The sequence below is a fragment of the Anolis sagrei genome, chromosome X, assembly GCF_037176765.1.
Source record: "Anolis sagrei isolate rAnoSag1 chromosome X, rAnoSag1.mat, whole genome shotgun sequence".
NCBI lineage: Eukaryota > Metazoa > Chordata > Lepidosauria > Squamata > Dactyloidae > Anolis > Anolis sagrei.
Genome location: NC_090034.1, coordinates 63,983,019 through 64,006,145, shown reverse-complemented (window position 1 = coordinate 64,006,145; position 23,127 = coordinate 63,983,019). Strand labels below are relative to the sequence as shown.

Below are 23,127 nucleotides of genomic sequence, written 5' to 3'. Positions count from 1 at the left end.
AAGGTTACATTTGTTTGAACTGTATCAAGCACAGCATCCAAATTGGATTGAATATGAGCAATTTTATCTTCAAAGCGGGCTTTTGAGTGGTCAGTGTTTTCCTCTTGAGGACAGACCTCTGACCACTCAACACTTCTCTGGATGGTTCTTTGCAGATGCGATGGTGGCAACAAAAATTGTTTATTTGCTCCTCACATAACCACAGAGCATGTCTTTAATTTTGGGTCCCAGTGAGTCCAAACTTGAGCAGGTAAAGATTGATGCATGACAATGGAACTGTTGAGACTTCCTCCACACCAAAATCACCCGCATCCCATCCGTATAGACATCTAACATGATGACTGATGAATGTTGGCTGCTACAAACATTATTTTCACAATTACAGGAAATAGCTCCTTACCAAGATTTAAGCTCGAAGATGATCCATGCGAAGACAAGGATGGTGGTGGAGTCTGAGAATGGCCAGGTCCCTGACTAGGCAAAGGCATGCCAACAGGCCCCGGAGAAGATGAAAACCCAAGGCCATTGTAAAAACTGTGTCCAATAGGAGTCAAATTGCTCGATGTCCTCTTATACAGGTCACTATTGCTTGTAAGGGAGTCTCGGCGAGAGCCACTGCCTGTGTTAGAGTTTGCAACTGAAATAGAAACAAGGGGATTTATCACTGAACAAAACATTCAAATAATGGGAAAGGGGCATCATGGCTGTTTACAAAAACAAGTGATACATCATAGGCTACTATAAATACAAACTATGGGTTGCCTGGGCTTTCTTAAGCAAAACCATTGCTTTCTTGTAACGTGGTCATCTGTGAACTCACATATTATTGTTGTTGTTGTTGTTATGATGATGATGATGATCATCATCATCATCTTTATTTATGTCCGGCCTTTCTCCCATTCTCTAGGTTGTTCTGTGCCTTTAAAGCAACTGCCTAAACCAGGCATGGGCAACCTTCGGCTGTTAGGAATTGTGGGAGTTGAAGTCCAAAACACCTGGAGCGACGAAGTTTGCCCATGCCTTGTCTAAACTCTCTAGAGCTGAAAAGTGTCTTTAGACAGAGGCAGTGCTTTCTACCATCCATACAATTCTGGCTATTCCCAATGAAGCCCTCAATTCCAGAGACTGTGTAGCGAAGTACAAGTTAAAATGAGGAACAGGGATTGACACCACAAGAGCAGGATTCTGTGAGCGTCACAGTAAGCAGACCATTGTCCTTTTATAGCTTTGGTGGAATACACATATGGGTAGAATACCAAATATGTACTTACCGCTCAAGGGCAAGCAAAGTGTTAATTTTGGTGATTAAGAGGAAGGTGTTTACAAGCTTGCTTGGTCAGCTGATGCAATGTCCATGTTGTAGTGCTATATGAACATGGGCCCACAAAGCTGTGCGGCTTATTTCAAGTTGGATTCCATGAAGAAAATCATAGAATCCTAGAGTTGGAAGAGACCTTGTGGGCCATCCAGTCCAAACCCTTTCTGCCAAGAAGCAGGAAAATTGCACTCAAAGCACTATCAAGAGATGGCCATCCAGCCTCTGATTCAAAGCCTCCAAAGAAGGAGCCATTGAAAGGTTGGTGGAGTGGTTTCTGATACGAAGAGGATGGAGCCTAGGGCTGATTTCATAGGCCAGGTGGGTTGTGCACAATCCACTTTAAAAATGGGGATACAGGGAGGCCTTTCCTTGGTCCCTCATAGCAAATGAGGAGTGTAGCCTAGTGTGGTTCCTGTTGAGATAAAAGACTAGAGCAGACCTGGTATCAACAGAATGCAGGGTCCTTTCCTCATCCGTAGCTTCAGCGGTAGAACATGAGTATGTCTTGAAAACCTTTTTTTTTGTCTTTCTTAAAACATTCCTGTATTTGTCTATATTGATACCACTACCTCTGAGGATGCTTGCCATAGATGCAGGCGAAACGTCAGGAGAAAAATGCCTCTAGAACAAGGCCATATAGCCCAGAAAAACTTACAACAACCCAGTGATTCCGGCCATGAAAGCCTTCGACAATACATTGATTTTTTTTGTTTATCATATTAATTCCCTGTTGTGTCTTTAATACAGTCACACCTTTTTCTTTCTTTAATAATTCTTTATATTTTGGCCAATTATTCCATTCCATTTCCCTAAAGGTTTTCAAGAACAAGATATCTTCTGGGACACTATACTGAAGTCGGAACGGAAAGTAATAGCAAAGATATATAGGAAATTATTGGAATGGAACACAGAACCAAAGAGAGGAAAAATACACGAAGAGATGGAAAGAAAATATTGGAAAAACAATTTAAAAAGAAGATTGGGAAAAAATTTGGAAAACAAAGATCAAACACACATACGCAACAGACCTAAAAAGAAATTGGATTAAGGTAGCACATCGGTGGTACATGACCCCTCAAAAACTTAGGAAATGTTACAAAAATATAAACACAAAATGTTGGAAATGTGGAAATATAGAGGGATCATATTTCCACATGTAGTGGTCGTGTACAAAATCTAAAATATATTGGGGGAAAATTCACAAAATACTGCAGGACATGTTAAAAATAGGATTCCCACTCAAACACGAGATATTCCTACAAGAGATAATAGACCAAAAATTAGAAAAAATATATAGATAAACTCCTTTTTTTATTGAATACTGCAGCAAGAATTTGCTACGCGAAACTATGGAAAAAAGGAGAGATCCCAGAAATTAGTGACTGGATAGAAAAAATTGTTGACATTAAAAATATGGATAGGTTAACATACCTAATATAAAAAAATAAAGGGACTCCAATAAAAGAAACTGACTGGACAAAAGTAACAAATTATTTGAAACAGAAAAATGGAAATATAATAATTTAAAAGGAAGAGAAAACAAGAGGGGAGAAAAGCCAAGGCAAAAGAAAAAAGAGGAAAAACCACTTGACCCAGGAAGTCAAGTAAGGAGATACATACCACCCTGCTCCAGATTTTTTTCCCCTTTTAACCACTATCTGCTATGCTGTGTTTTCATCTTTATTTTTTTCTTTTTTCCTTTTTCACCAATTTTTTAAATTTCTTCCTTCTTTCATTTTCTCTCTCTCTCTCTTTTTGTTTTGTTTTGTACACTTTGTTTGATTTTTCTATATTGTTTTCTTTGGGTTTTTTTAAAAAAACTTCAATAAAGATTATTTTTAAAAAGAACATGAGTATGTCTTAGAAACACAGAATTGAAAGGGACATCAAGGCTACTCCCTGCTCAATGCAGGAGCTTCACCTATTGTATTCCCAGAAGATAGCTGCCCAGCCTCCTTTTTTCAGATGTCCAGGGTAGGAGACGCCACCACCTTTCTGAGTAATTGGCTCTATTGCCAAGTTGCTCTTCCTATCAATATTCCTTGTAATACTCAATAGTATAATTTTCCTCCTAATGTTCCATAACAACCTATCATTCTGTAACTTCTAACTATTAGGCTTAGTTCTAACTTCTGGGGCAGCAGAGAACACGCTCCCCCTCCTCTCTGTGACACTGCTTGTGGTATTTAAGGAAGGCAATTGTGTCACCCCTCAGTCTTCTCTTCAGCATGTAGAACACACCTTTTCCTCATATGTTTTGATCTACAAAACTGGATCAGCCTTGTTACTTTTCTCTAAACTTCTGCAAAAGGTGAAAATAAGAAAGAAAATTGGGATAGGCTGGAGGGCAACTTGATTCTTATGGCAAGGGATCTTGTCAGAAGGAAGGATAAGAAAGTTCATTTAATCCATAAGAGTACTGAGTAGAGGAGTGGCAAAAGAAGTAGATGACCTGGGCCATTTTCTAAAACAAAAGCCAAGGTGCCATGCCAGTAGCTTGTCCAATTCAGGGTGCAAGATTTGGCTCTCTTCCTGAGAGATGAGGTCTTGACTCAGAGGCAGGGAATTGGACTCATTCTGGCTGTGATTGGGGAGGGGAATCAACCAGAGTTAGCAAGTCCCCCAAGGATTGGGGAACATGGTTAGAGTTGGGAAGAATTCACCTTGTGTCCCTTTCAGATGAAATTACATTCCTGATGTCTCTGTTAATAGAATGGAGTCTCTTCCAACTCCAAGATTCTATTATTCAGAAGCTGGATGGCTATCTGTTGGGAGGGCTTTGACTGGGCATTCCCGCGTGGCAGAAATGGGGCAAGACGGGATCGCATTTGGGGTCTCTTCCAAATCTAGGATTCTATGAAACCCTGATGGGAATAAGAGAAGTGGGTGTGGGTCCATTTCAGGCACATGGGTCACTCTGCAACCTGGGACCTCGAAAGTTGGAGGCACGGACCCCCAAAACATCCCACTGTGGCCCCCTAATTCAAGAGAAAAAATGCGAACCAGCAGAGTATACTCTGCCACTCAGGCTCCAAACCAAGCATCCCAGCGCTGCATGAAAGCATTTTACCCTGAATCCTGCAGTATCAAATAGTCAAGATTTAATTCTTCATGTAAAAATAAACAAGTGCATCGATCTCATTAGTATGTAAACTGGCTTTCATTTTTCTACAAGTGTAACGTTATATGTCTACCAAAGAACTGTTGATCTTTGGTAGTGATCTGTAGTTAACTGTAACAAATTTAACTCAACAAATTTAGTAGAAAACCAGGGGGATGATAAGAGTGGTTAGAATAACCTGTTCACTCCTAGTAAATCTAGGTTCAGTCAAATAACTCAATGAAAAATCCGATGCTGTATATTAACAAAGCATTACAAATCAAAGTGCCTTGGACTGCGAGAAGATCCAACCAGTCCATACTTCAGGAAATAAAGCCCGACTGCTCATTGGAGGGAAGGATATTAGAGACAAAGTTGAAGTAGTTTGACCACATCATGAGGAGACAGGAAAGCTTAGAGAAGACAATGATGCTGGGGAAAATGGAAGGAAAAAGGAAGAGGGGCCGACCAAGGGCAAGATGGATGGATGGCATCCTTGAAGTGGCTGGCTTGACTCTGAAGGAGCTGGGGGAGGAGACGGCCGACAGGGAGCTCTGGCGTGGGCTGGTCCATGAGGTCATGAAGAGTCAGAAATGATTGAACTAATGAACAACAACAACAACAAATCAGAAGAACCATGGCATCACCCTAAGCTCTTTGCAGCGAAGTTAATAACACAAACGTATTCACTGTCTAGCAGGAATAGGGAGCCTGTGATGCTTCAGATGTTTTGGACTTCATTAGCCATGATTGGTGGAATTCACTTTGGTTGGTGTCTAAACTACCTGCAGTGGCAAAGGTTCTTCACCTTCAGGCAGCTACAAGACAATTCAAACTATAGATATCAGACTGCTCAAGTCACAATTCCTGTAGATTCTTTTAGTATAAAGAGCAAAACTAATTTTGATTGGACCTGACCTGCTAGTTTAAGCATGTTCCTGCCCTATTATACCCAGAACAACTCAGTCCAACACAATCCCCACAGATGCGCCTCCCTCCTAAGGACAACCATGAGTCCTACCTGCTGTTCCAAAGCCTCCCAGTGCAGACCCCAGGGTAGCACCAAGGGAACTGCTGCTCCCAAAGCCAAGGGAAGTATTGGCAGGCTGGGCAGAGCCCTGAGAAAAGAGTGAACTGCTCTGGGAACTGTTAGTTAGAGAGTTGTTGCCGTAGAAGGAGCTGGAAGCCAAGTTGCTGGTTGGCTGCTGCTGGGGTTGTGGCTGCTGAGTTCCCAGGGCGCGGAATGGACCGTTAGTTGTTCCTGCAAGACCACCAGCAGCTCCATTTGCTGAAGCAGCAGCAGCTGCCACTGCTATAAAAATAAATCAGAAAGAGAGAAAGAAGGGGAGAAACCAAAGAGCTTAGTGCAATTCAGCTTAGACACCTCTTTATCTATAGTTCACTCCATACAGAACCCATGCACTTTCTAAGCAAATGTTCACTCACATTTATGTAGTGTTGATCACACACATCACTATGTAGTCCAAAGGTGTTTACACTTAGCTTCTGGGTAACATATGTAATAAGAAATTCAATGTATAGATTTGATAAATGTCAATTTAATATGACGTGTGGATATGAATGGAACTGAATGAAAGGGGCCTAATTTGGCTGAAGACACAATTCTAATATTAAGGCCTGCAATGATCAACTACCTGCTTGCTGGAACTGTAATTAAAAGTTACTAATAAGAACTGAAAGTAAACTCTGATAAGAACTTTCTCAAGGGAAGAGGAAGAAGTGAGTTTTGGAGTCTTAGATTTTGTGCAGGGAGTCAGGTTCTGCTGTATGGAAAATAGAGATCTGGTCCTTGGCATTGTTCTTATGGAAAGAAGTTTTGTCATTTTGGTGTTTTGAAGTTATGGAAGTTTTGGAACTGTGCGTTGGCTGGCTGCAGGAAAAGAGGGTCTGGCCTAAACAGGTGCTTCTCCAAGGAGGGAGAAAATGATATAGTAATATTTGGATGCACGTGTGTGAATGGTGATTGAAAATGTAATTCTCCTTTGTTTACTTGTTAGCCAATGTAATTGTGAATCCAATGCAGTTGCATAGAGTATGTCTGTATGTCCAATGTCATTCTTCGTGTAAAAGTTCTGATATACCCTCTCACACTGGAAATTGCAATAAAAAGAACCTATGCTTTAAAGTTATTGAAAAGTTATTTATGACACATATACACTCAAGTGTGCACAAAGAACACACATTTCCCTCTGTCTCTTTTTTATCAGCTCAGCAATTAATTGTCCTAAGGTGTCCTTTTAAATCATATTTACAATTACTACCAATTGCAATCTAAATTTACCCAAGGCAAACATAAGTCTATCCAAGGTAAAAAAAAGTTATTTAAATCACCATGGGATAAAAAGATGAGAAGGCTTTCTCATCAGATATTTTAATTCACAAAATTGTTTTTTAGTTCGCAAACTACTCTGTAGTGAGCGGGCTTCAGGGTTTACCAGAAGGAGTTTACTTCAAAAAACAACAATGGCAGCACTACCACTCAAAAGTCCAAAGATAGATCCAAAGAAAAAATGCACTCCTAAAATTAAAGAACAAAGTGCCTTTGAAGATATTTTGATCTTTGGCACACACTTTGGAATGACAAAGTTGAACTAAGTTTACAGTTCCTTGCAAACAAAAGTCCACTCCAGGCCAAACTGAGTGTTGTTAGTTTCAGTATTGTATTATTGGTATTGAAAAAACAGTTAAGAACCAGTAATGCTTGCTGATCTAGCTATTCCTGCTTGATGCCTCCTTGAATGCCGTTTCCATTATGATCCCCTTCCCATTTGACAGAATTTAAACCCTATTAGAATCTTTCTGTCAGTTCTTGGATACACAAAATGAAACTGTGCATTTCATGATAGTACACAGTTAAACTAATAACACTTCACGGAATTACATTTAGCCCGCACTTTGTGAAGAAACATGCCTGCTTGTGCTGCTGAGGAACTGATGATGACAGGAGCAGGGGCTACCAGTCGCACTGGGGCTCCTAAGCCATTCCGGGCCCCTGTATTCACCACAAGAGCACCTGTTTGGTCATAGTATGCTGCCGGCGCCAGTACGGGATAACCTAGGATAACAAATTTAAGTAGTTACACCAGAGAACTAACATAACATTTAGTGTTACATGGCTGCCATTTAGAAGGAGGAGTGATTTTGTCCTCTGCTGCCCTAGAGGACAGTACTCAAATCGCAAGAAAGAACATTCTGGCTAAATACCCTGATAGTAATAAGAAGAGTCCAACTGCACTGCCTTGGGGAGTGGAGGAGGCACCCTTCCTGGAAGTTTTAAAAGACTGGATGGTTACTTCTCAGAGATACCTTGACTGTGGCTTTCTGCACTGGTAGGGAGTTTGACTAAAAGGTCTTTCCAGTCCAATAAACTTTATGATTCTATCAATGCAATACTCTTCTGCATCCTATCTTTCCATTCCCAATGTGCTGCTGAAACAAAACAGAAATGCCTACCTGGCATCCCAGCTGCCAGCCCTTGTCCAAAAGCAAGAGCTGAATTTACTGCTGCTGCAGCCACCAACGGATCTGTTTGCTGGCCCTGTTGGCTTTGATTTGGTGTCAAAGGACGCTGATTGGCTCCTCCACGGAGAACCTTAGAAACACAGAAAACCAAAAGAACTGCTATATTTTCTTCAGTTAGCAGCCAAAGGGTCCAACAATATGGTTGCCAGTGACAACTACAAAATTAATCATGGTAATCATCCAAAAAAAAATGCCTTCCAGATGTATCTAACCCCCCCCCCCCCACCTTGACCTACATTTTGTTAAACTATAACCTAGAATTGAAATCGAGTTAAATGGCCCTGGTACCAATATACCTTTACATGGTAAAGGTGCACAATATTTTTCTTGTAACACAGAAGTATAGGTTGCTTACCTGTAACCCTGTTTCTTCGAGTGTTAGTCTGCGCACAAATGGGTTTTCCCTGCGCATGCGCAGCAATTTTGGAACATTCCAGAGCTTATTGATTGAATTTAGGCGAAGGCCCCGCCCACACCCCATGAGTAAATATGGCCCTGGGCGGGGCTACGCCTCAGTTCCTCATAGCCAGACAGCAGTAGAGGTTGTGAGGCATGATGCAGCAGGGAGGATGGGCGGGGCTGTGCAGATTTCACAGAAATACGGTTGCAGGTAAGCAACCTATACTTCTTCCTCGTGTAGTGTGTGAAATGCGCACAGTTGGGTGACTAAAAAGCTACTGACCTTGGAGGTGGGTTATGCCACAGAGGAGAACAGCATGGCTCTTCCAAAAGCACAGTCTTTTTTGCCATGATGTCCCGCTTGTAGTGAGCAGCGAATGTTGATAGTGTTGACCACCTTGCTGCTTTGCAAATTTGCTCAACCAGGACGCCTTGAAGGAAGGCTTAGGAGGCAGAAACTGACTGAGTTGAATGAGCAGTCACATTACGTGGCTGGTCCTTGCCCACTAATTGGTAAGCCAGTCGAATCGTCACAACAATCCAGGAGGCGAGTCGTTGAGATGTTACTGGGAGGCCTAGGGCATTCTGTCTGTATTTGAGGAATAGTCTCGGTGATTTCCTGTGAGGGGTAGTCCTATGTATGCAGAATGCCCGAGCTCTTTTGACTTCCAGGGAGTGAAGGTCATCTTCAAGTGGAGAAGATGGGTTAGGAAAGAAGGTAGGTAGAGTAATGTCCTGGCACATGTGAAAATGGGAAACAACTTTGGGAAGAAACGGGACGTCAGTGCGAAGAACTACACTGTCATCTTAAAATCGGATATAAGGGGAGTCTGCCCGGAGGGCGGCAAGCTTGCGGGTTTGTCTTGCTGAGGAAGGGAGTTTTCCATGAGAGGTGAGAAATGCAGTTGGATGACATAGGTTCAAAGGGAGGTTTTGAAAGTTGGGAGAGTATGAGCTCCAGGCTCCAGGAAATAGGCACCCGAAGGTCAACGGTAGCTAGCCACGCTAATAAAAGGAAGGGTAGAGGAAAGGGTGGTCATGCGGAATTTCCGCAGTTTGATGAAATGGTTAACGTTGCATATGTTAAGGAGAGCGACCCGAAGCCGAGGAGGGTTAACATCTAGGGCGCCGGGGAGAGCATCTGGAGAGAGAGGGAAGGTATTCCCTAGACCATGGCCTTGTTGGCAGTGTTGGGGAAGAGGGGCGGTTCCGAGGTGTGGCTAGTTGAAGTGCTAAAGGGCAGACGGTCTCTGTGAAAGATTGGCCGTCGGTTTTCGAGGAGCAAGGCAGGAAACTCCAAGGAGAGGAGTTGGGGTGGTTCAACCAGGTCAGGAAAAGAGGATTGTTCCAGCTGGGCAACTCCTGTTTCAGAGAGTGCAATGTTTGGAGGAGGAGGACACAAGGGCTGGTTGTCAGTGAGTTGCTGTCCTTTTTTTATTTTTGTTGTGAGTTTGTTTCGATTTTGCCGCATGGCAAGATTGTTTAGAGGCTTTTGCCTTCTTTTTGGGAGGCTCCGTGAGCAGATTGGTTTCCTTGGTAGTTGCAACCCTGTCCATGTCAGGCAGAGAGGGGGATTCTTGTTGTCCCTGGGTGAGGGAGGGTAAGGGAGGTTCTGGAACAAGGCGCATGGAAGCCGGCATTTCTTTGGGGGCTAGAGCCTGTTTGTAAAGGAGGGCTTTAAGGCGGATGCCCCTGTTACGCCGGGCTTGGGGGGTGAAACACAAGCAGATAGTGCAAGACTGGGGATTGTGAGATTCGCCCAGGCACAAAACACATTTGTTGTGGTGCTTGGTGTCAGGGAGGTTAATCCCGCAGGACGCACATTTTTTAAAATATAAAGTGGACATGTTAGAATCTGGCCTGTAGTGACGAGGTCTGAGTCAGGGTTGGAGAGATCAGGTAGTCGAGCGTCCGGTCCAAAGGTAAGTACAAAGGAAGATTGAGAGGAAGTTCCAAGTTGTTGTTGTTGCTGCTAATGTCGCATGGAAAGAGGAACTGAGGCGTAGCCCCACCCAGGGCCATATATACTTATGAGGAGTGTGGGCGGGGCCTCCACCTAAATTCAATCAATAAGCTCTGATATGTTCCGAAATTGCTGTGCATGCGCAGGGGGAATCCATCTGTGCACATTTCAGACTACACGAGGAAGAAGTAGACAAAAACAAACTGATACTTAGTGGTCATGCAAGCATGTACATGCACCTCTCCAGTGAATACAGGCATCCTCTTCTTGACTACCAGGGTTTTTAAAAAATGTTATCCTCCTTCAACCGATCTAAATTATAGCCATGTACTGCATTTTTGACCTGGTCTGTTGCTTCAACAATGCTCTGCTTCCTTCCCAATCTACTCAGCATGCTCTTTTTCTTTCCCCAGTTAACTCAGCACGATCGAGTGTTCAGTCTTGTATTGACAAGCTGAAAAAGTACTTGTTGCTTAACTGTCACTATATTTCTCCTAGTGGTTATCTGTAAATTTACACAATTGGGTCTAATGCACCAACACAAGCTTCCTACAAAACCTTCTAGAATCGCTAGGCATAATTTTTTTGGCACCAACCCTGCCCACTCTCTAGGTGACATAAATATGACAGTTACTGCCAATGCTACTCAGTTCCATGTCCAACGTTACAGCACATGTGACTGAGGTGGTAAGAGTCCAGAGGGAGGATGTGACAGGTGATCACTCACAGAAATATAGTTACAAGTAAGCATGTGTTCTCCATGAATTACACAACTGGGGGACTAGTAAGTTCAAGATAGTAGGTAGCATGAATTGTGCCACACAAAGAGCCCAGGGAATGGTAAACCAAAGGATACTTTTCTTAAACACCAAGAACACTTCAGTGCCAAAACACTCAATGCAAGTTTGCATAAGGGTTATTCATAACTGTGATAAAGCATAATGAAATTCTTTACGAAGACCAAGATGGCTAGAAAGACATAAAATGGAGCATAGTTAAACCAGGCATGGGCAAACTTTGGTCCTCCCTCCAGGTGTTCTGGACTTCAACTCCCACAATTCCTAACAGCTTCAGGCTGCTTTTCTTTTTTCATTTCCTTTTCACTTAAGTGGCTGAGGGGGGAAAGGAAAGGGCCTGTGGCTGTTAGGAATTGTGGGAGTTGAAGTCCAAAACACCTGGAGAGAGGACCAAAGTTTGCCCATGCCTGTGTTAAACAGTATACCATCCATAGATCTGTCTTAGTTTACAAGGGATAGGGAAGCCCAGGGAAACATTCCAGCATAGTAGGGTGATCAGAATAGACTTGGATCACAGATATGTCCTACAGAAGGTCAAAGAGCAAATGTACAGGAACATCAGATAACACAGGAAAACAAGACTGTTAAAGCGAATCAGGAAAGGGCCCTGAGATCCCCTTCAGGAGAGGCCCATCTCTCGATCCCACTTCCATTGCAAGTTCAGTTGGTGGGAACAAGAGATTGGATCTTCTTTCTCGGTGGCTGCCCCTCAATTTAAGGATTTTAACTGTTTATTTTTAATACCATTAATTTAATTCTATTTTGATGTTCATATATTTTTTTGCATTGGTTTTACTATAATCTGCTTTGAGTCTTTTTTGTAGAGAGAAAAGGTGGTTACAAATAAACATAGAAATAGTAATTGTAATAATAATCAAATGTAAATAGCAAAAAACCCACTATTCTATTACCCTTGGAAAATAGTTCTATTTAAAAAAAAATACCTGGCACCTTTTTCAAGAGCTAATGACCTTATTCCCTCTGTATTTTCAGACTGACACATAGTTCTATATATAGGTATACACAAAATTCTATAAGTGATCTTGTCATTGCAATGGAACTGTCTCTTGGCTATCAAAATATATTTCTAAAGATGTATGTACATCAATGGGCAGAGGAATACATTCCTACTACCCAACACTGTCACAACAATTTGTCTAAGAAGGTCTAGCTCAGCACATAAGAGGATCATCAATACTGAACAGTGTTCTCAGTGAGGGCAAGTGTGTCATCATTGCCAGACCTTTGAAGACAACCAAAATGGATAAATAAAAAACATTGTTTCACTCCTCTGACCCTTGTAGAAATAATGTTACAACATACTATTTTACAGCAATGAGATCCACATCTGTAAGTGTGATCCACTGCTTTAAGCACTTTGCATTGAGACCAGATTTAAGGCCAGAAATGAGAGAAAATCTGCTTGTAAGGTTGAGATCACTACTCTGCTACAGTAAATACTAAATATGAATCTAAACACACACACAGTGACAATTTGCTTTGTTTGATCATGGAGACTCTCCATAAATAAAACTGACTCATTATGTCATATCTAGGCATTGTGTTTGGAGTCTGGGTATCAGAACTATACACACATCTCTTCTTGCCAGAATGGGGTTGGGCTGGATGGCCCATGAGATCTCTTCCAACTCTATGGTTCTATGATTTCTTAAAGAGATCTACGCTATGTTGCAAGCCATCTATCTCAAAACAAACAGCTTATTTTCCAGAAGGGTTAAACAGAACAGAGTAAAATGTTACTCTATTTACAAAAAAATTATTCCCTTTACGGGACACGCCACTTTGCGTTACATGCTAACATTTTAATTGTTTGGTGATCGCTCTATTTTGTAACATCGGCAACGACTATTCTTTAAGGGCTGTACCTTTAAGCACTGTTGTACATCTCAGGCTGGCTGTATGTGTGCAAAGCCAAGAAGTGCTGCTCACCTGTTGCTGTCCTTGCTGAGTCTGTTGACTGGTCTGCTGATTGGAGGAATTAGAGGCGGCGGCGGCGGCAGCAGCTTGCTGCTGAAAGAGACTGGCAGGATAAACTCCCCAGGGAGCCACTCCATAGTACTGATGGGGGACAACCGCAGGCCCTAAAATATCAAGAGAGGATGCATCTTATCTTCTGCTAGTTAGTTCAGGCATCTAATTGATCCTCCAATAACAAAACAAGAGCTGTAAAAGGCTACTTTTTTGAAATAAGAACCCAGTACTTTTGGACAATTGCTGATGCAAGCAAGCGGCAGGGAGAGGAGAGGACACTAGCAAAGATATACTGTATATACTCGAGTATAAGCTGACCCGAATATAAGCCGGGGCACCTAATTTTATCACAAAAAACTGGGAAAACGTATTGACTTGAGTATAAGCCGAGGATGGGAAATGCAGCATCTACTGGTAAATTTCAAAATAAAAATAGATACCAATAAAATTACATTAATTGAGGCATCATTAGATTAAATAGTTACATAAAACTGTAATTTAAGATAAGACTGCCCAACTCTGATTAAACATTTTTTTCTAACCTTCTTCAATGTAAATGTGCTTAAGTATCCTTCAAATAATAATATCATAAAATAATAAATGTAATAATAATAATAGAGTAAAATAATGGAAATGTAATAATACCAGTAATAATATCATAAAATAATAAATGTAATAACAATAAATAGAGTAAAATTATAAATGTAATAAAAATAATAACAGAGGAAAATAATAAATAACCTTGACTCGAGTATAAGCCGAGGGGGACTTTTTCAGCCTAAAAAAGGGCTGAAAAACTAGACTTATACTCGAGTATATACAGTAACTTCCATTATCTCCATTTGTTTAAAAAAAGGGCTATGTTGAGGGTTGCTGAATGCCATCCTCTGCCACCACTTCCTCAAGTAACTGGAGAGTTTTGCATAACAAAACCCCAAATCCACAAAACAGTGGTGCTTTTATTGGGCCAACTAAAATTCACAAAATACACCATGGAAGTTTGTGAAGATTCACTGGCTTCTTCATCAGAAAAGCTACTAAAATCACACAGAAGTGGCAATGTTAAAATCACAGGTCTACTTTCTGTCTCAGATGTTGGTTGGGGGAGGAGCTAGCAGCCACTAGGTCTCTCGATCACATAAAGGGGCTTGGATAAAAGGCAAGGCCAGCAGGAATGAAGAGGGAGCAAAAGGTAAACTTGTGTCTGTGGGATTAAACCCCAGTCTCCGAGGGTTTGTTGGGTTAGGGTTGTGGTCTGTGTTAGATTAAGGATGATTGTTTGTGTGAGCTCAGTGGAGGCTTGCTTGAGGGTTCATTACAATTATGTTTTAGTATATGTGGCCTCTGGTCCTCCACCAGAGCACATGGTCTCAAAAAGGCAGGGCATCTGCTGAGAAGAAGTGAGTGAAAACCGGTTAGAAGCTAGTAGAAACTACTGACAGGGGCGGGTGGTAGGGAACATTCAACCCCCCCTCTTAAAGCAGCTCCACTGGTTGTAATTCCGGTCCCAACTCAAAGTGCAGGTTATTACCTACAACGTCTTATATGGCTTGGGTCCTGCCTATTTATGTGACTGTATATCTCCCTATGAACCTGCTCGGGCCTGGAGATCAGCCAGGGAGGCCCTCCTCGATCCCACCTCCTTCAAGCGCGGTTGGTGGGGACGAGGGAGAGGGCTTCCTTCTCGGAAGCAATACCCCCCCCCCCCGACTCTGGAATGCCCTCCCCAAGGAAATTAGACAAGCACACACACTCCTAATTCGTCATAAGAGGATGGAGCGACAGCACCCCCTGTGGTTGGATTCAAGCTCAACCTTCCATTGATTCGAGCCCAACCTTCCATGGCACCAAAAAGATGGACATTGAATCGAAACAACACACCTCCTTCTGTTCTGTGAGTCTCTGTATTTTCTATACAAAACGGCATTGAATGTTGCCATGTATGTATACTGTGATCCGCCCTGCGTCCCCTTCGGAGTGAGAAGGGCGACATATATATTATTATTATATATATTTATTTGAACAGGCGTTTGAATAGACAGTGCAATGAGTGAAATGAACATAGGAATGGAACAATGGATGACGAATCTGGATCATGTTTTAGTTATGAGACGCCAGTGAATGATTACTGCTGTTAATTGTTTAATGTGTTTATGATGTTAATTGTTTTTATATACCGTGTTGTTGTAGCATTGAATTTTTGCTGTTCTGTTGTTAACCGCTGTGAGTCGCCTAAGGGCTGAGAACAGCGGTATACAAATAAAGTAAGTAAATAAATAAATAATATAATTTGCCAGAATTGTAGCAAATAATTTATAATCACAATTTAATAAAGAGATGGGTCTGTAATTTTTAATTTGGTCCATATCCTTATCTGATTTTGGGATTAGTACAATTGTGGATTCTTTCTAAGATTCTGGAATTACACCTTTTCCCAAAACTTTATTCATTACTGACACAAGTATTGGCATCAGCTCTTCCTTGAATGTTTTGTAACAAAGTGGTGAAAGGCCATCTGGGCCAGGAGCTTCATGTGATCTAATCTTATCTATTGTTTCCATTAACTCATCCGGTGAGATTAATCTATCCAGATTGTCTTTCATTGCTTCTGTTAACCTTATACACTCAGTCTCATTAACAAATAGAGAGATTTTACCTAAATCTTCCTGTTCTTTTTTATAAAGCTTTGAGTAATAATTTTAAAATGTCTTCAGAATTTGCTGCAAATTTGTGATTGTTTTGCTGTTGTTATTTATTCTGATAATTAGGTGTGTTTTCTTTGAGCCTATCATTATTATTAACGAGCTCTCTATATAGCTGCAAGGCACACAGCATTTGGCTCTCAGGAGAGGTCAAATTGGTATTTTGTAGGGGACACCTTGAGTTCTGTTTCACTGCCTATTTAAGATTACTGAATCTGGATGGCAAGGGAGCTGCTGCAGTCATCTGAAATAGCTGTGATGGGTTAGTGTTCTCGTTGGAGAATATGGAAGTTGGTTGCCCTGTAGGAGGAGAAGGCCCAGCAACTTGATCGCCATGTATCTCTACCCTCCAGCATACAAGGGGACACAAAGCTTTCTCAGACAGAGTTGAACTCTCCAGATGGGCATGACACCCAATGCTGCTCAACACTTTTCTAAACCGAGGACATGCTTAACAAATTTGCAAATGAGATCAAATTGGGAGGGAGAGCTAATGCCCCAGAGGACAGGATCAGAATTCTTAACACATTAGGCAGCTAATTGGCCACACCTAGCAAAATGTATTTCAGCAGGGAGAAATGTGAGGTAGTACACATAGGAGAAAAAATAAAATGGATTGATTTTTTAAAATCATGTCAGAAGCAAGTTGCTTCTGGTGTGAGAGAATTGGCCATCTGCAAGGACATTGCCCAGGGTACGCCTGGATGTGTTACCATCCTATGGGAGGCGTCTCTTATGTCCCCGCCTGGGAAGCTGGAGCTGACAGATGGGAGCTCACCCTGTCTCACGGATTCAAATCACCCACCTTTAGGCATTTCAGCAGGCACAAGGGTTTAACCCACTGTGCCATTGCGGTCCCCTAAATGAATGGATATAGATGAGTGACACTTGGCTTGACAACAGAACACATGTAAGGAATCTAGTACCCAGTGTACACAAGCTGAACATGAGTCAACAGTGTTATAGCACACCTATTACAATGCAGTCTGAGCCCTGCCACATGAACAATGGAGGACCTTCTTATAGCAACACCACAGGCACTCCAAATGGCCAGCTACTGGTCAAAGTACATTTAATAGAATGCCAAGTTTCTAAACTTTGTGGTCTTTTTAATACATTACAACCCTACCCTTGGTTCGCTCCTTATACGATAAATAAATACAGCTAAAAAAGGCAATGTGATTATAGGTTGAATCAATACAAGTACAGTCTCTAGATTGCGGGAAGTAATACAGTGAGGGCCCCGTGTTCATCATGCCTTTGTTTTCTCAGATTTGATTATTTGTGGATTTCCACTGCCTCCAGGGCTGCCCTATGCCATTTTCTACAGGGATTTATAAGTCCCAAGCTAAGAGAGAAAAGGCGCCAAGCCAAGAGGGGGCTGTGCAGGGGAACTGTCAAGGGAATGGGTCATACAAACGTTATCCAGCTCACTGTAATCATTCCTTTCCATTTTTTGCTAAAATTGGGAAACATAACAACTCCTTGAAAAGTACTTTCTCCAGAAATGCCATATACAAGTACATAGTAAAGTGGTTGTGCTGAATGAAGCTCATTCCAGCTGTCAAAGCTTTCTATTTTATGCTGCCTCATTTTCAGATCTTCAGGTATTAGAAATCTTGAACACAAAGGAAGTTTTTTATTGCAATGAACACCTGGCTGAGGCTCACTTCATATGCTCATTTTTGCTACAGACTAAACATGTAATCATGGATGGAAAGAAAATATTCAACACGGCTGCTCTGGATATATTTGTGTTCATATGGTGCTATAATACATTTTTTTTTGTCATGTCAGGAGTGACTCCTGGTGTGAGAGAATTGGCCGTCTGCAAGGACGTTGCCCAGGGGACGCCTGGATGATTTGATGTTTTTATCATCCTTGTGGGAGGCTTCTCTCATGTCCCCACATGAGGAGCTGGAGCTGATAGAGGGAGCTCATCTGCGTCTCCCCAGATTTAAACCTGCGACCTGTTGGTCTTCAGTCCTGCCGGCACAGGGGTTTAACCCACTGCGCCACCGGGGGCTCTGCTATAATACATGGATTCTATAGCAATTCTCACAATTCGAATGCAAGGCTGGATGTTTGAATTTATTTTCTCATCATTATTAGTATTCTTCTGAAAGATTCAGATTAGTACTTGCATTATCTTTAACCAGCAAAACCAACTAGGGCAATAGTATATGTAGTCCTAGTCATCCACAGACAGAGTTTTGGAATGGCTAGAGATATGAAAGGTGAAAAAAACTGCCTTCCTGTGAACAGAATGCACCTACAGATCCAATCCTTTGTAAAACATTTCATTAACATTTATGTCAAAGTTAAATCACATCTTTACATGCATCTCACCTAATGTTGCAGCCGCCGCAAGCCCTGCTGCATAGGGGTCCGTTCCTGGTGGAGCAGCGCTGATGATGTATGGATTGGGCACAAAGGCAGCAGGAGCTAAACCTGCTGAAAACATACCTGTCAGTAAAAACAAACGACTAGAGCTGCAGCCCTAACAAAATGTGTTTGCAGGGGATGGAGTGGAGTACTCCACCAACTAGAGATCATGAAGTAGGCTAAGAGCATTCAAGGTTTAAAACTAATGTAAAACCAGGCAGATGCCCCTAAAAAAATGGCGACTGCAGTCTGTGGTCTATTAATTGGTTTATATCTCATGAGGGATCAAAACAATGGCCACAATTCGCCAGGAGTTTAAAAACAATCTTGGAAGAGACGGACAGATTGCTTACCTGTAACTGTAGTTATTCGACTGGTCTTCTGTGAATTTACACCAATTTACACCTGCCCCTAAGCAATGCAATTCGTAACCTTCTAGAACTCAAAAGGATAACTTATGGCGGTATTTCCGCCCACCATTCTGATGGTATATAATGGGCAGGCACTGCCATTGTCTCAATTCAAGTTCTGCTGTGTAGTACTTCTGCAAGACATGGCAAGCGGGTGTGGTGTGAATTCACAGAAGACCACTCAAAGAATTACAGCTACAGGTAAGCTACCTGTGTTTCTTCTTTGTGGTGCACACCAATGGGAGACGAGCAAGCTATCGCACAGGAGGGAAGGTTGACAAGAGGTTGAGAAAAAGTCAGAGATAAGAATGTCAAAGTAACAAGAAGTTCACCTAGACATGTGAAGGTTGAAATATAAGGAGGAAAGCATTTAATGTGAATAAAGACTTTACTTTTCCATCCTTGGACATGTAGTTTGAAGGATCAAGAAATAAGCATTTCCACTTTGTCAATACATTATTGAATGTCAAAAATAAATGTTATATCAAATAAAACATGCAATACCAATTGTTTTAATGGGTAAGAGTAACCATTAAAGCAACAGAATACCACGCATATAACAGAAGTGCATATCAAACAGTGGCCTGATAAAGGGGCAAAATGAAAGATGAATTGATTCCACAACTCCTGCTAAAATGAGCCCTCTTCCGTGAATTACCCGCTTCTCCCTTTAATCTCACCCGAGTTTTTAATTAGTTTTAATTACTTTGTCTTTAAATCACTACATGTAGCCCACCCATTGTTACTGTGCCTGTGCATATTGTAATTTGTATATTGCTATGTATTCATTTATTTTATGTTACTGCTTATTGTTTGAGTTTTTGGTTTGTGTTTTTGGTTTTTTTTAATTGTAATTGCTGTTTGGGCTTGGCCTCATGTAAGCCGCTCTGAGTCCCCATCGGGGAGATGGTAGTGGGGTATAAATAAAGATTATTATTATTATTATTATTATTATTATTATTATTATTATTGATGTCATACAAACCAAAACAGAAGGGTTTAATCATAAGGCACATGACTTAAGTGTTATAAACTACGGCAACACAGGAAAACAGAATGCTCGACCAAAGGCAGTGTCCCTATTAGCCACAGAGTCCCATAATGGGACACAAAGGGGACTATGTCAAAGCCCGACAAATGTCCTGCAAGAGAATCGGTTTGAGGAAAGCGGCCAAGACTGACCTCATGAAATGACCTCTAATAGTATTTGGAGCAGGTATTCCTGTCAGTTCATAGGCCAGATGGGATAGTACTTGGATCATATTTGCAATCCATTTAAAAGGCCTTGCACTTTTTGGACTCTTTGGTCTCTTCCGAGCTTGTTTAAGCATGGAGGTCGAGAGAGCAGCAGCCTCTGCCAATGGAAGGCTTTTGAAGCTTGGTAGATTAACTGTTTGATTTTAACTTCACAATGTCTGGTTTTATAACTTACTTTATTAGTGTTTTTTGTTTAAATTTTATGGTTATTGTCTTTGTTACGAGCACTAAATAATTGCCTTAATTTGTTGGTAAGCACCCTGAATCCCCACGGGGAGATAGGGTAGGATATAAAGTTTTATTATTATTATTAGATGGCACAGAAGGGGTTTTGGGAGAGTAAGAGACTGAGGAAGAAGGCTGACCATTAAGGATAGTCTCATAGAGGTCTGCTTTCAGGCGTTGCTCCATTTTTCCTTGCCACTGACATAAAGTGGCAAATCTTGCATGTGTGCCTCACCATGGAAGACTAAGCAGCAGTAATAGCCATCCTTATTTGGCATTTTAGCCTTAGATCCTGCATATCATTTTAACGATGTCATAGATATCGTAATGTGCCTGTCAGGATCCAAATAGATGAGAATCTGGAGAATTATGCCAGAACAGTAAAACTACTGAAAATAGCCTCTAGAACAGTGCTTCTCAACCTGTGGGTCCCCAGATGTTTTGGCCTTCAACTCCCAGAAATCCTAACAGCTGGTAAACTGGCTGGGATTTCTGGGAGTTGTAGGCCAAAACACTTGGGGACCCACAGGTTGAGCACCACTGCTCTAGAAGGTTCTGAGTTGCATGGCGCAGGCACAGTTAACCCATCGGTGTGCACTCACAGAGACCACAAAGAAGAAAGATAAAATCTGCTTTAGGGCAGTATGCCATAAAAATTATCAAGCATTTATTTCCTTTAATCCTATATGCAACTGAAAAACCATACAATGAATCAATTAGGATTATGTCAATAAGAAAACTGCATTAATATATCCATTTTCACATCCCGCTCCCAAAACTTATTTACTAAAGTCTACTAAAAAGAAAAAAAAATAGAATGACATGCAAAAAGATTTTTAAAATTACTTCTAAAAAGACAGAAGGGAGCAGAAGACATTTCCATCTTGTCTTCTGCCTATATCATCACTTGGGAGGCGCCTCCCCCTTCTGGCACCAATGGCTGCTTTGGCCAGAGCGAAGACAGAAGGGAGCAGAAGACACTTCCATCTTGTTTTTACTAATAATATAATATATTGTATATACATATAATGTTTATATTATTATAATGTAATACAATATTATAATTATAATTATAAATTTACATCCACATAAAACAGTAATCTCAATGCAAAAAGGGAAAGTGCTTCAGGAGCACCTGGAGCTCCCATTTGAGGAACCTCATCTCTTATTTAATGGCCAGGGCTCGATGGGCTTTGTAGTTTGATGAGGTATCAGCATTCTTTAGCAGAGAAGGCTCAAGGCCTTATCAAACTACAGCCCTCATGACTCCATAGCATTGAACCAAGGCAATTAAAGTGGATTCATTTTAAAACATAGATACACCCTATGGCCTTCCTTTCTGTTCATGGAAGCTTTGGTGCTCCAACACTTTTGTTTTTAAAGAAGGGATTCTAATCAGGCAGCAACTGTAATGTGTGCCTTTTTTTGGCCAAATTGCAAAGAGAGCACCTTTTTGCCACTGTGCGTTACATTTAGCAGGAAATCCTCTTTTTATGGTTTCAGGGATTTGAAAATCGAGGTGCGCATTAGACTTGATGGTGCATAAGACTCAAGAAAATATGGTAATGTATTGTCGAAAACTTTCATGGCTGGAATCACTGGGCTGTTGTAGTTTTCTGGGGCTTTATGGCATGTTCTAGAAGCTTTATCTCCTGACGTTTCGTCTGCATCTATGGCAGGCATCCTCAGAGGTTGTGAGGTCTGTTGGAAACTAGAAAAATTGGGTTTATATATCTGTGGAAAGTCCAGGGTGGAAGAAAGAACTCTTGTCTGTTGGAGCTAGGTGTGAATGTTTCAATTGGCCACCTTGATTAGCACTTGATGGCCTGACAGTTTTTTGGTGTGGCTTGTTCCTGCCTGGGGGAATCCTTGGTTGAGAGGTGATTAGCTGTTCCTGATTGTTTCTTTTCTGAAGTTCCCCTGTGATTGAGTTTTGTTCTTTATTTACGGATGACTAGGACATCTAGAAAAGGCAGTTTTCCTTAATCTTTTTTTTCCATCATGAAAACAACCCAAATATGGTAATGTTAGTTCTTCTTGTACACATTAATTATCCTCTTCAATTTGAAGATTTCTCTCAGAGGACTTCAAAATACTATTTTATTGGCTCTCCCACTGTGGAGTCCTACAATTCCCATCAGCCTCAGCATTTTTGGCTGAGTTTTCTACCCCTCATGAACACTGATAATACACTGTGGGGGGTTAAAAGCCAGGGGAACAAAATCCAATATATCTGGAGGGCCAGAGGTTTCTCAGTTGTATTAAAACAAAACAAAAATGCTAAAGTATATAGCAACTGAAAAAAACCCCACTCAAGATAAAATAAGAAGACATTTGGCCTTCTATTGGTAAGGATGATATGTATATTTTATGGAACTACATTTTAATATGTGTGTGTGTAGAATTGTTATTGTATTTGTGTTTTTGAATGTGCTGTGACCTGCCTCAAGCTCTGAGGAGAGGCAGATAAGATTATTGATTATTGATTTCAACAGAAAGGAGGAGACCATGAAAATGAACAAAATCTGGCTACCAGTATTAAAAAAATTCTAAAATTACTACAGCAAAACAGCAGAGAGGAAACAACCAGGCACATCTTAACACCTCTCAACAGAACATTTTCCCAGGCTCAGCCAAGCCTTCAAATGCTAATGAAGGTGGTCAGCTAAAACATTCACACCTAGCTTCAGCAGAAAGCTCTTTGCCCCACGCCAGTCATTCCACAGATATATAAACCCATTTTCCTATTTCCAACAGACCTCACTACCTCTGAGGATGCTTGCCATAGATGCAGGCGAAACGTCAGGAGAAATGCCTCTAGAACATGGCCCTATAGCCCGAAAAAACCTACAAGAACCTAGTGATCCCAGCCATGAAAGCCTTCGACAATACATTATTGATTGTGATTGTTATTACTAAAGAACTTACCTATGTGTGGCTGATGAGCAGCTGCCAATGCGTATTGCTGTTGCTGGGCTGCTGTCAGCTGCTGAACAGCAAGAGCATTCGGTCTTTGGAACAACTGAAATTAAAGAC

The 23,127-nt window shown here is 41.3% G+C and overlaps 1 protein-coding gene and 1 non-coding gene across 9 annotated transcripts in view; both read right to left on the bottom strand.

Annotated features, from left to right (window-relative positions):
- Positions 1-23,127, bottom strand: part of PUM1 (pumilio RNA binding family member 1) — an 80,249-nt gene that overhangs the window by 23,158 nt on the left and 33,964 nt on the right. For 4 of the 8 annotated variants that reach the window (XM_060784675.2, XM_060784679.2, XM_060784677.2 and 1 more), the window contains exons 8-14: positions 23,020-23,113; positions 18,164-18,280; positions 13,071-13,222; positions 7,893-8,031; positions 7,351-7,494; positions 5,440-5,730; positions 401-637 (exon numbers count right to left, since the gene is read on the bottom strand). In XM_060784675.2, coding sequence (XP_060640658.1) covers positions 401-637; positions 5,440-5,730; positions 7,351-7,494; positions 7,893-8,031; positions 13,071-13,222; positions 18,164-18,280; positions 23,020-23,113 — 1,174 coding nt within the window. The remainder of the gene's footprint in view (positions 1-400; positions 638-5,439; positions 5,731-7,350; positions 7,495-7,892; positions 8,032-13,070; positions 13,223-18,163; positions 18,281-23,019; positions 23,114-23,127) is intronic. The other 4 variants (XM_060784680.2, XM_060784682.2, XM_060784681.2 and 1 more) reach the window with 2 other exon arrangements.
- On the bottom strand, positions 12,287-12,362 carry LOC132782220 (small nucleolar RNA SNORD103/SNORD85). Its single transcript, XR_009632054.1, has one exon. It is a non-coding gene; the product is annotated as a small nucleolar RNA SNORD103/SNORD85 (small nucleolar RNA).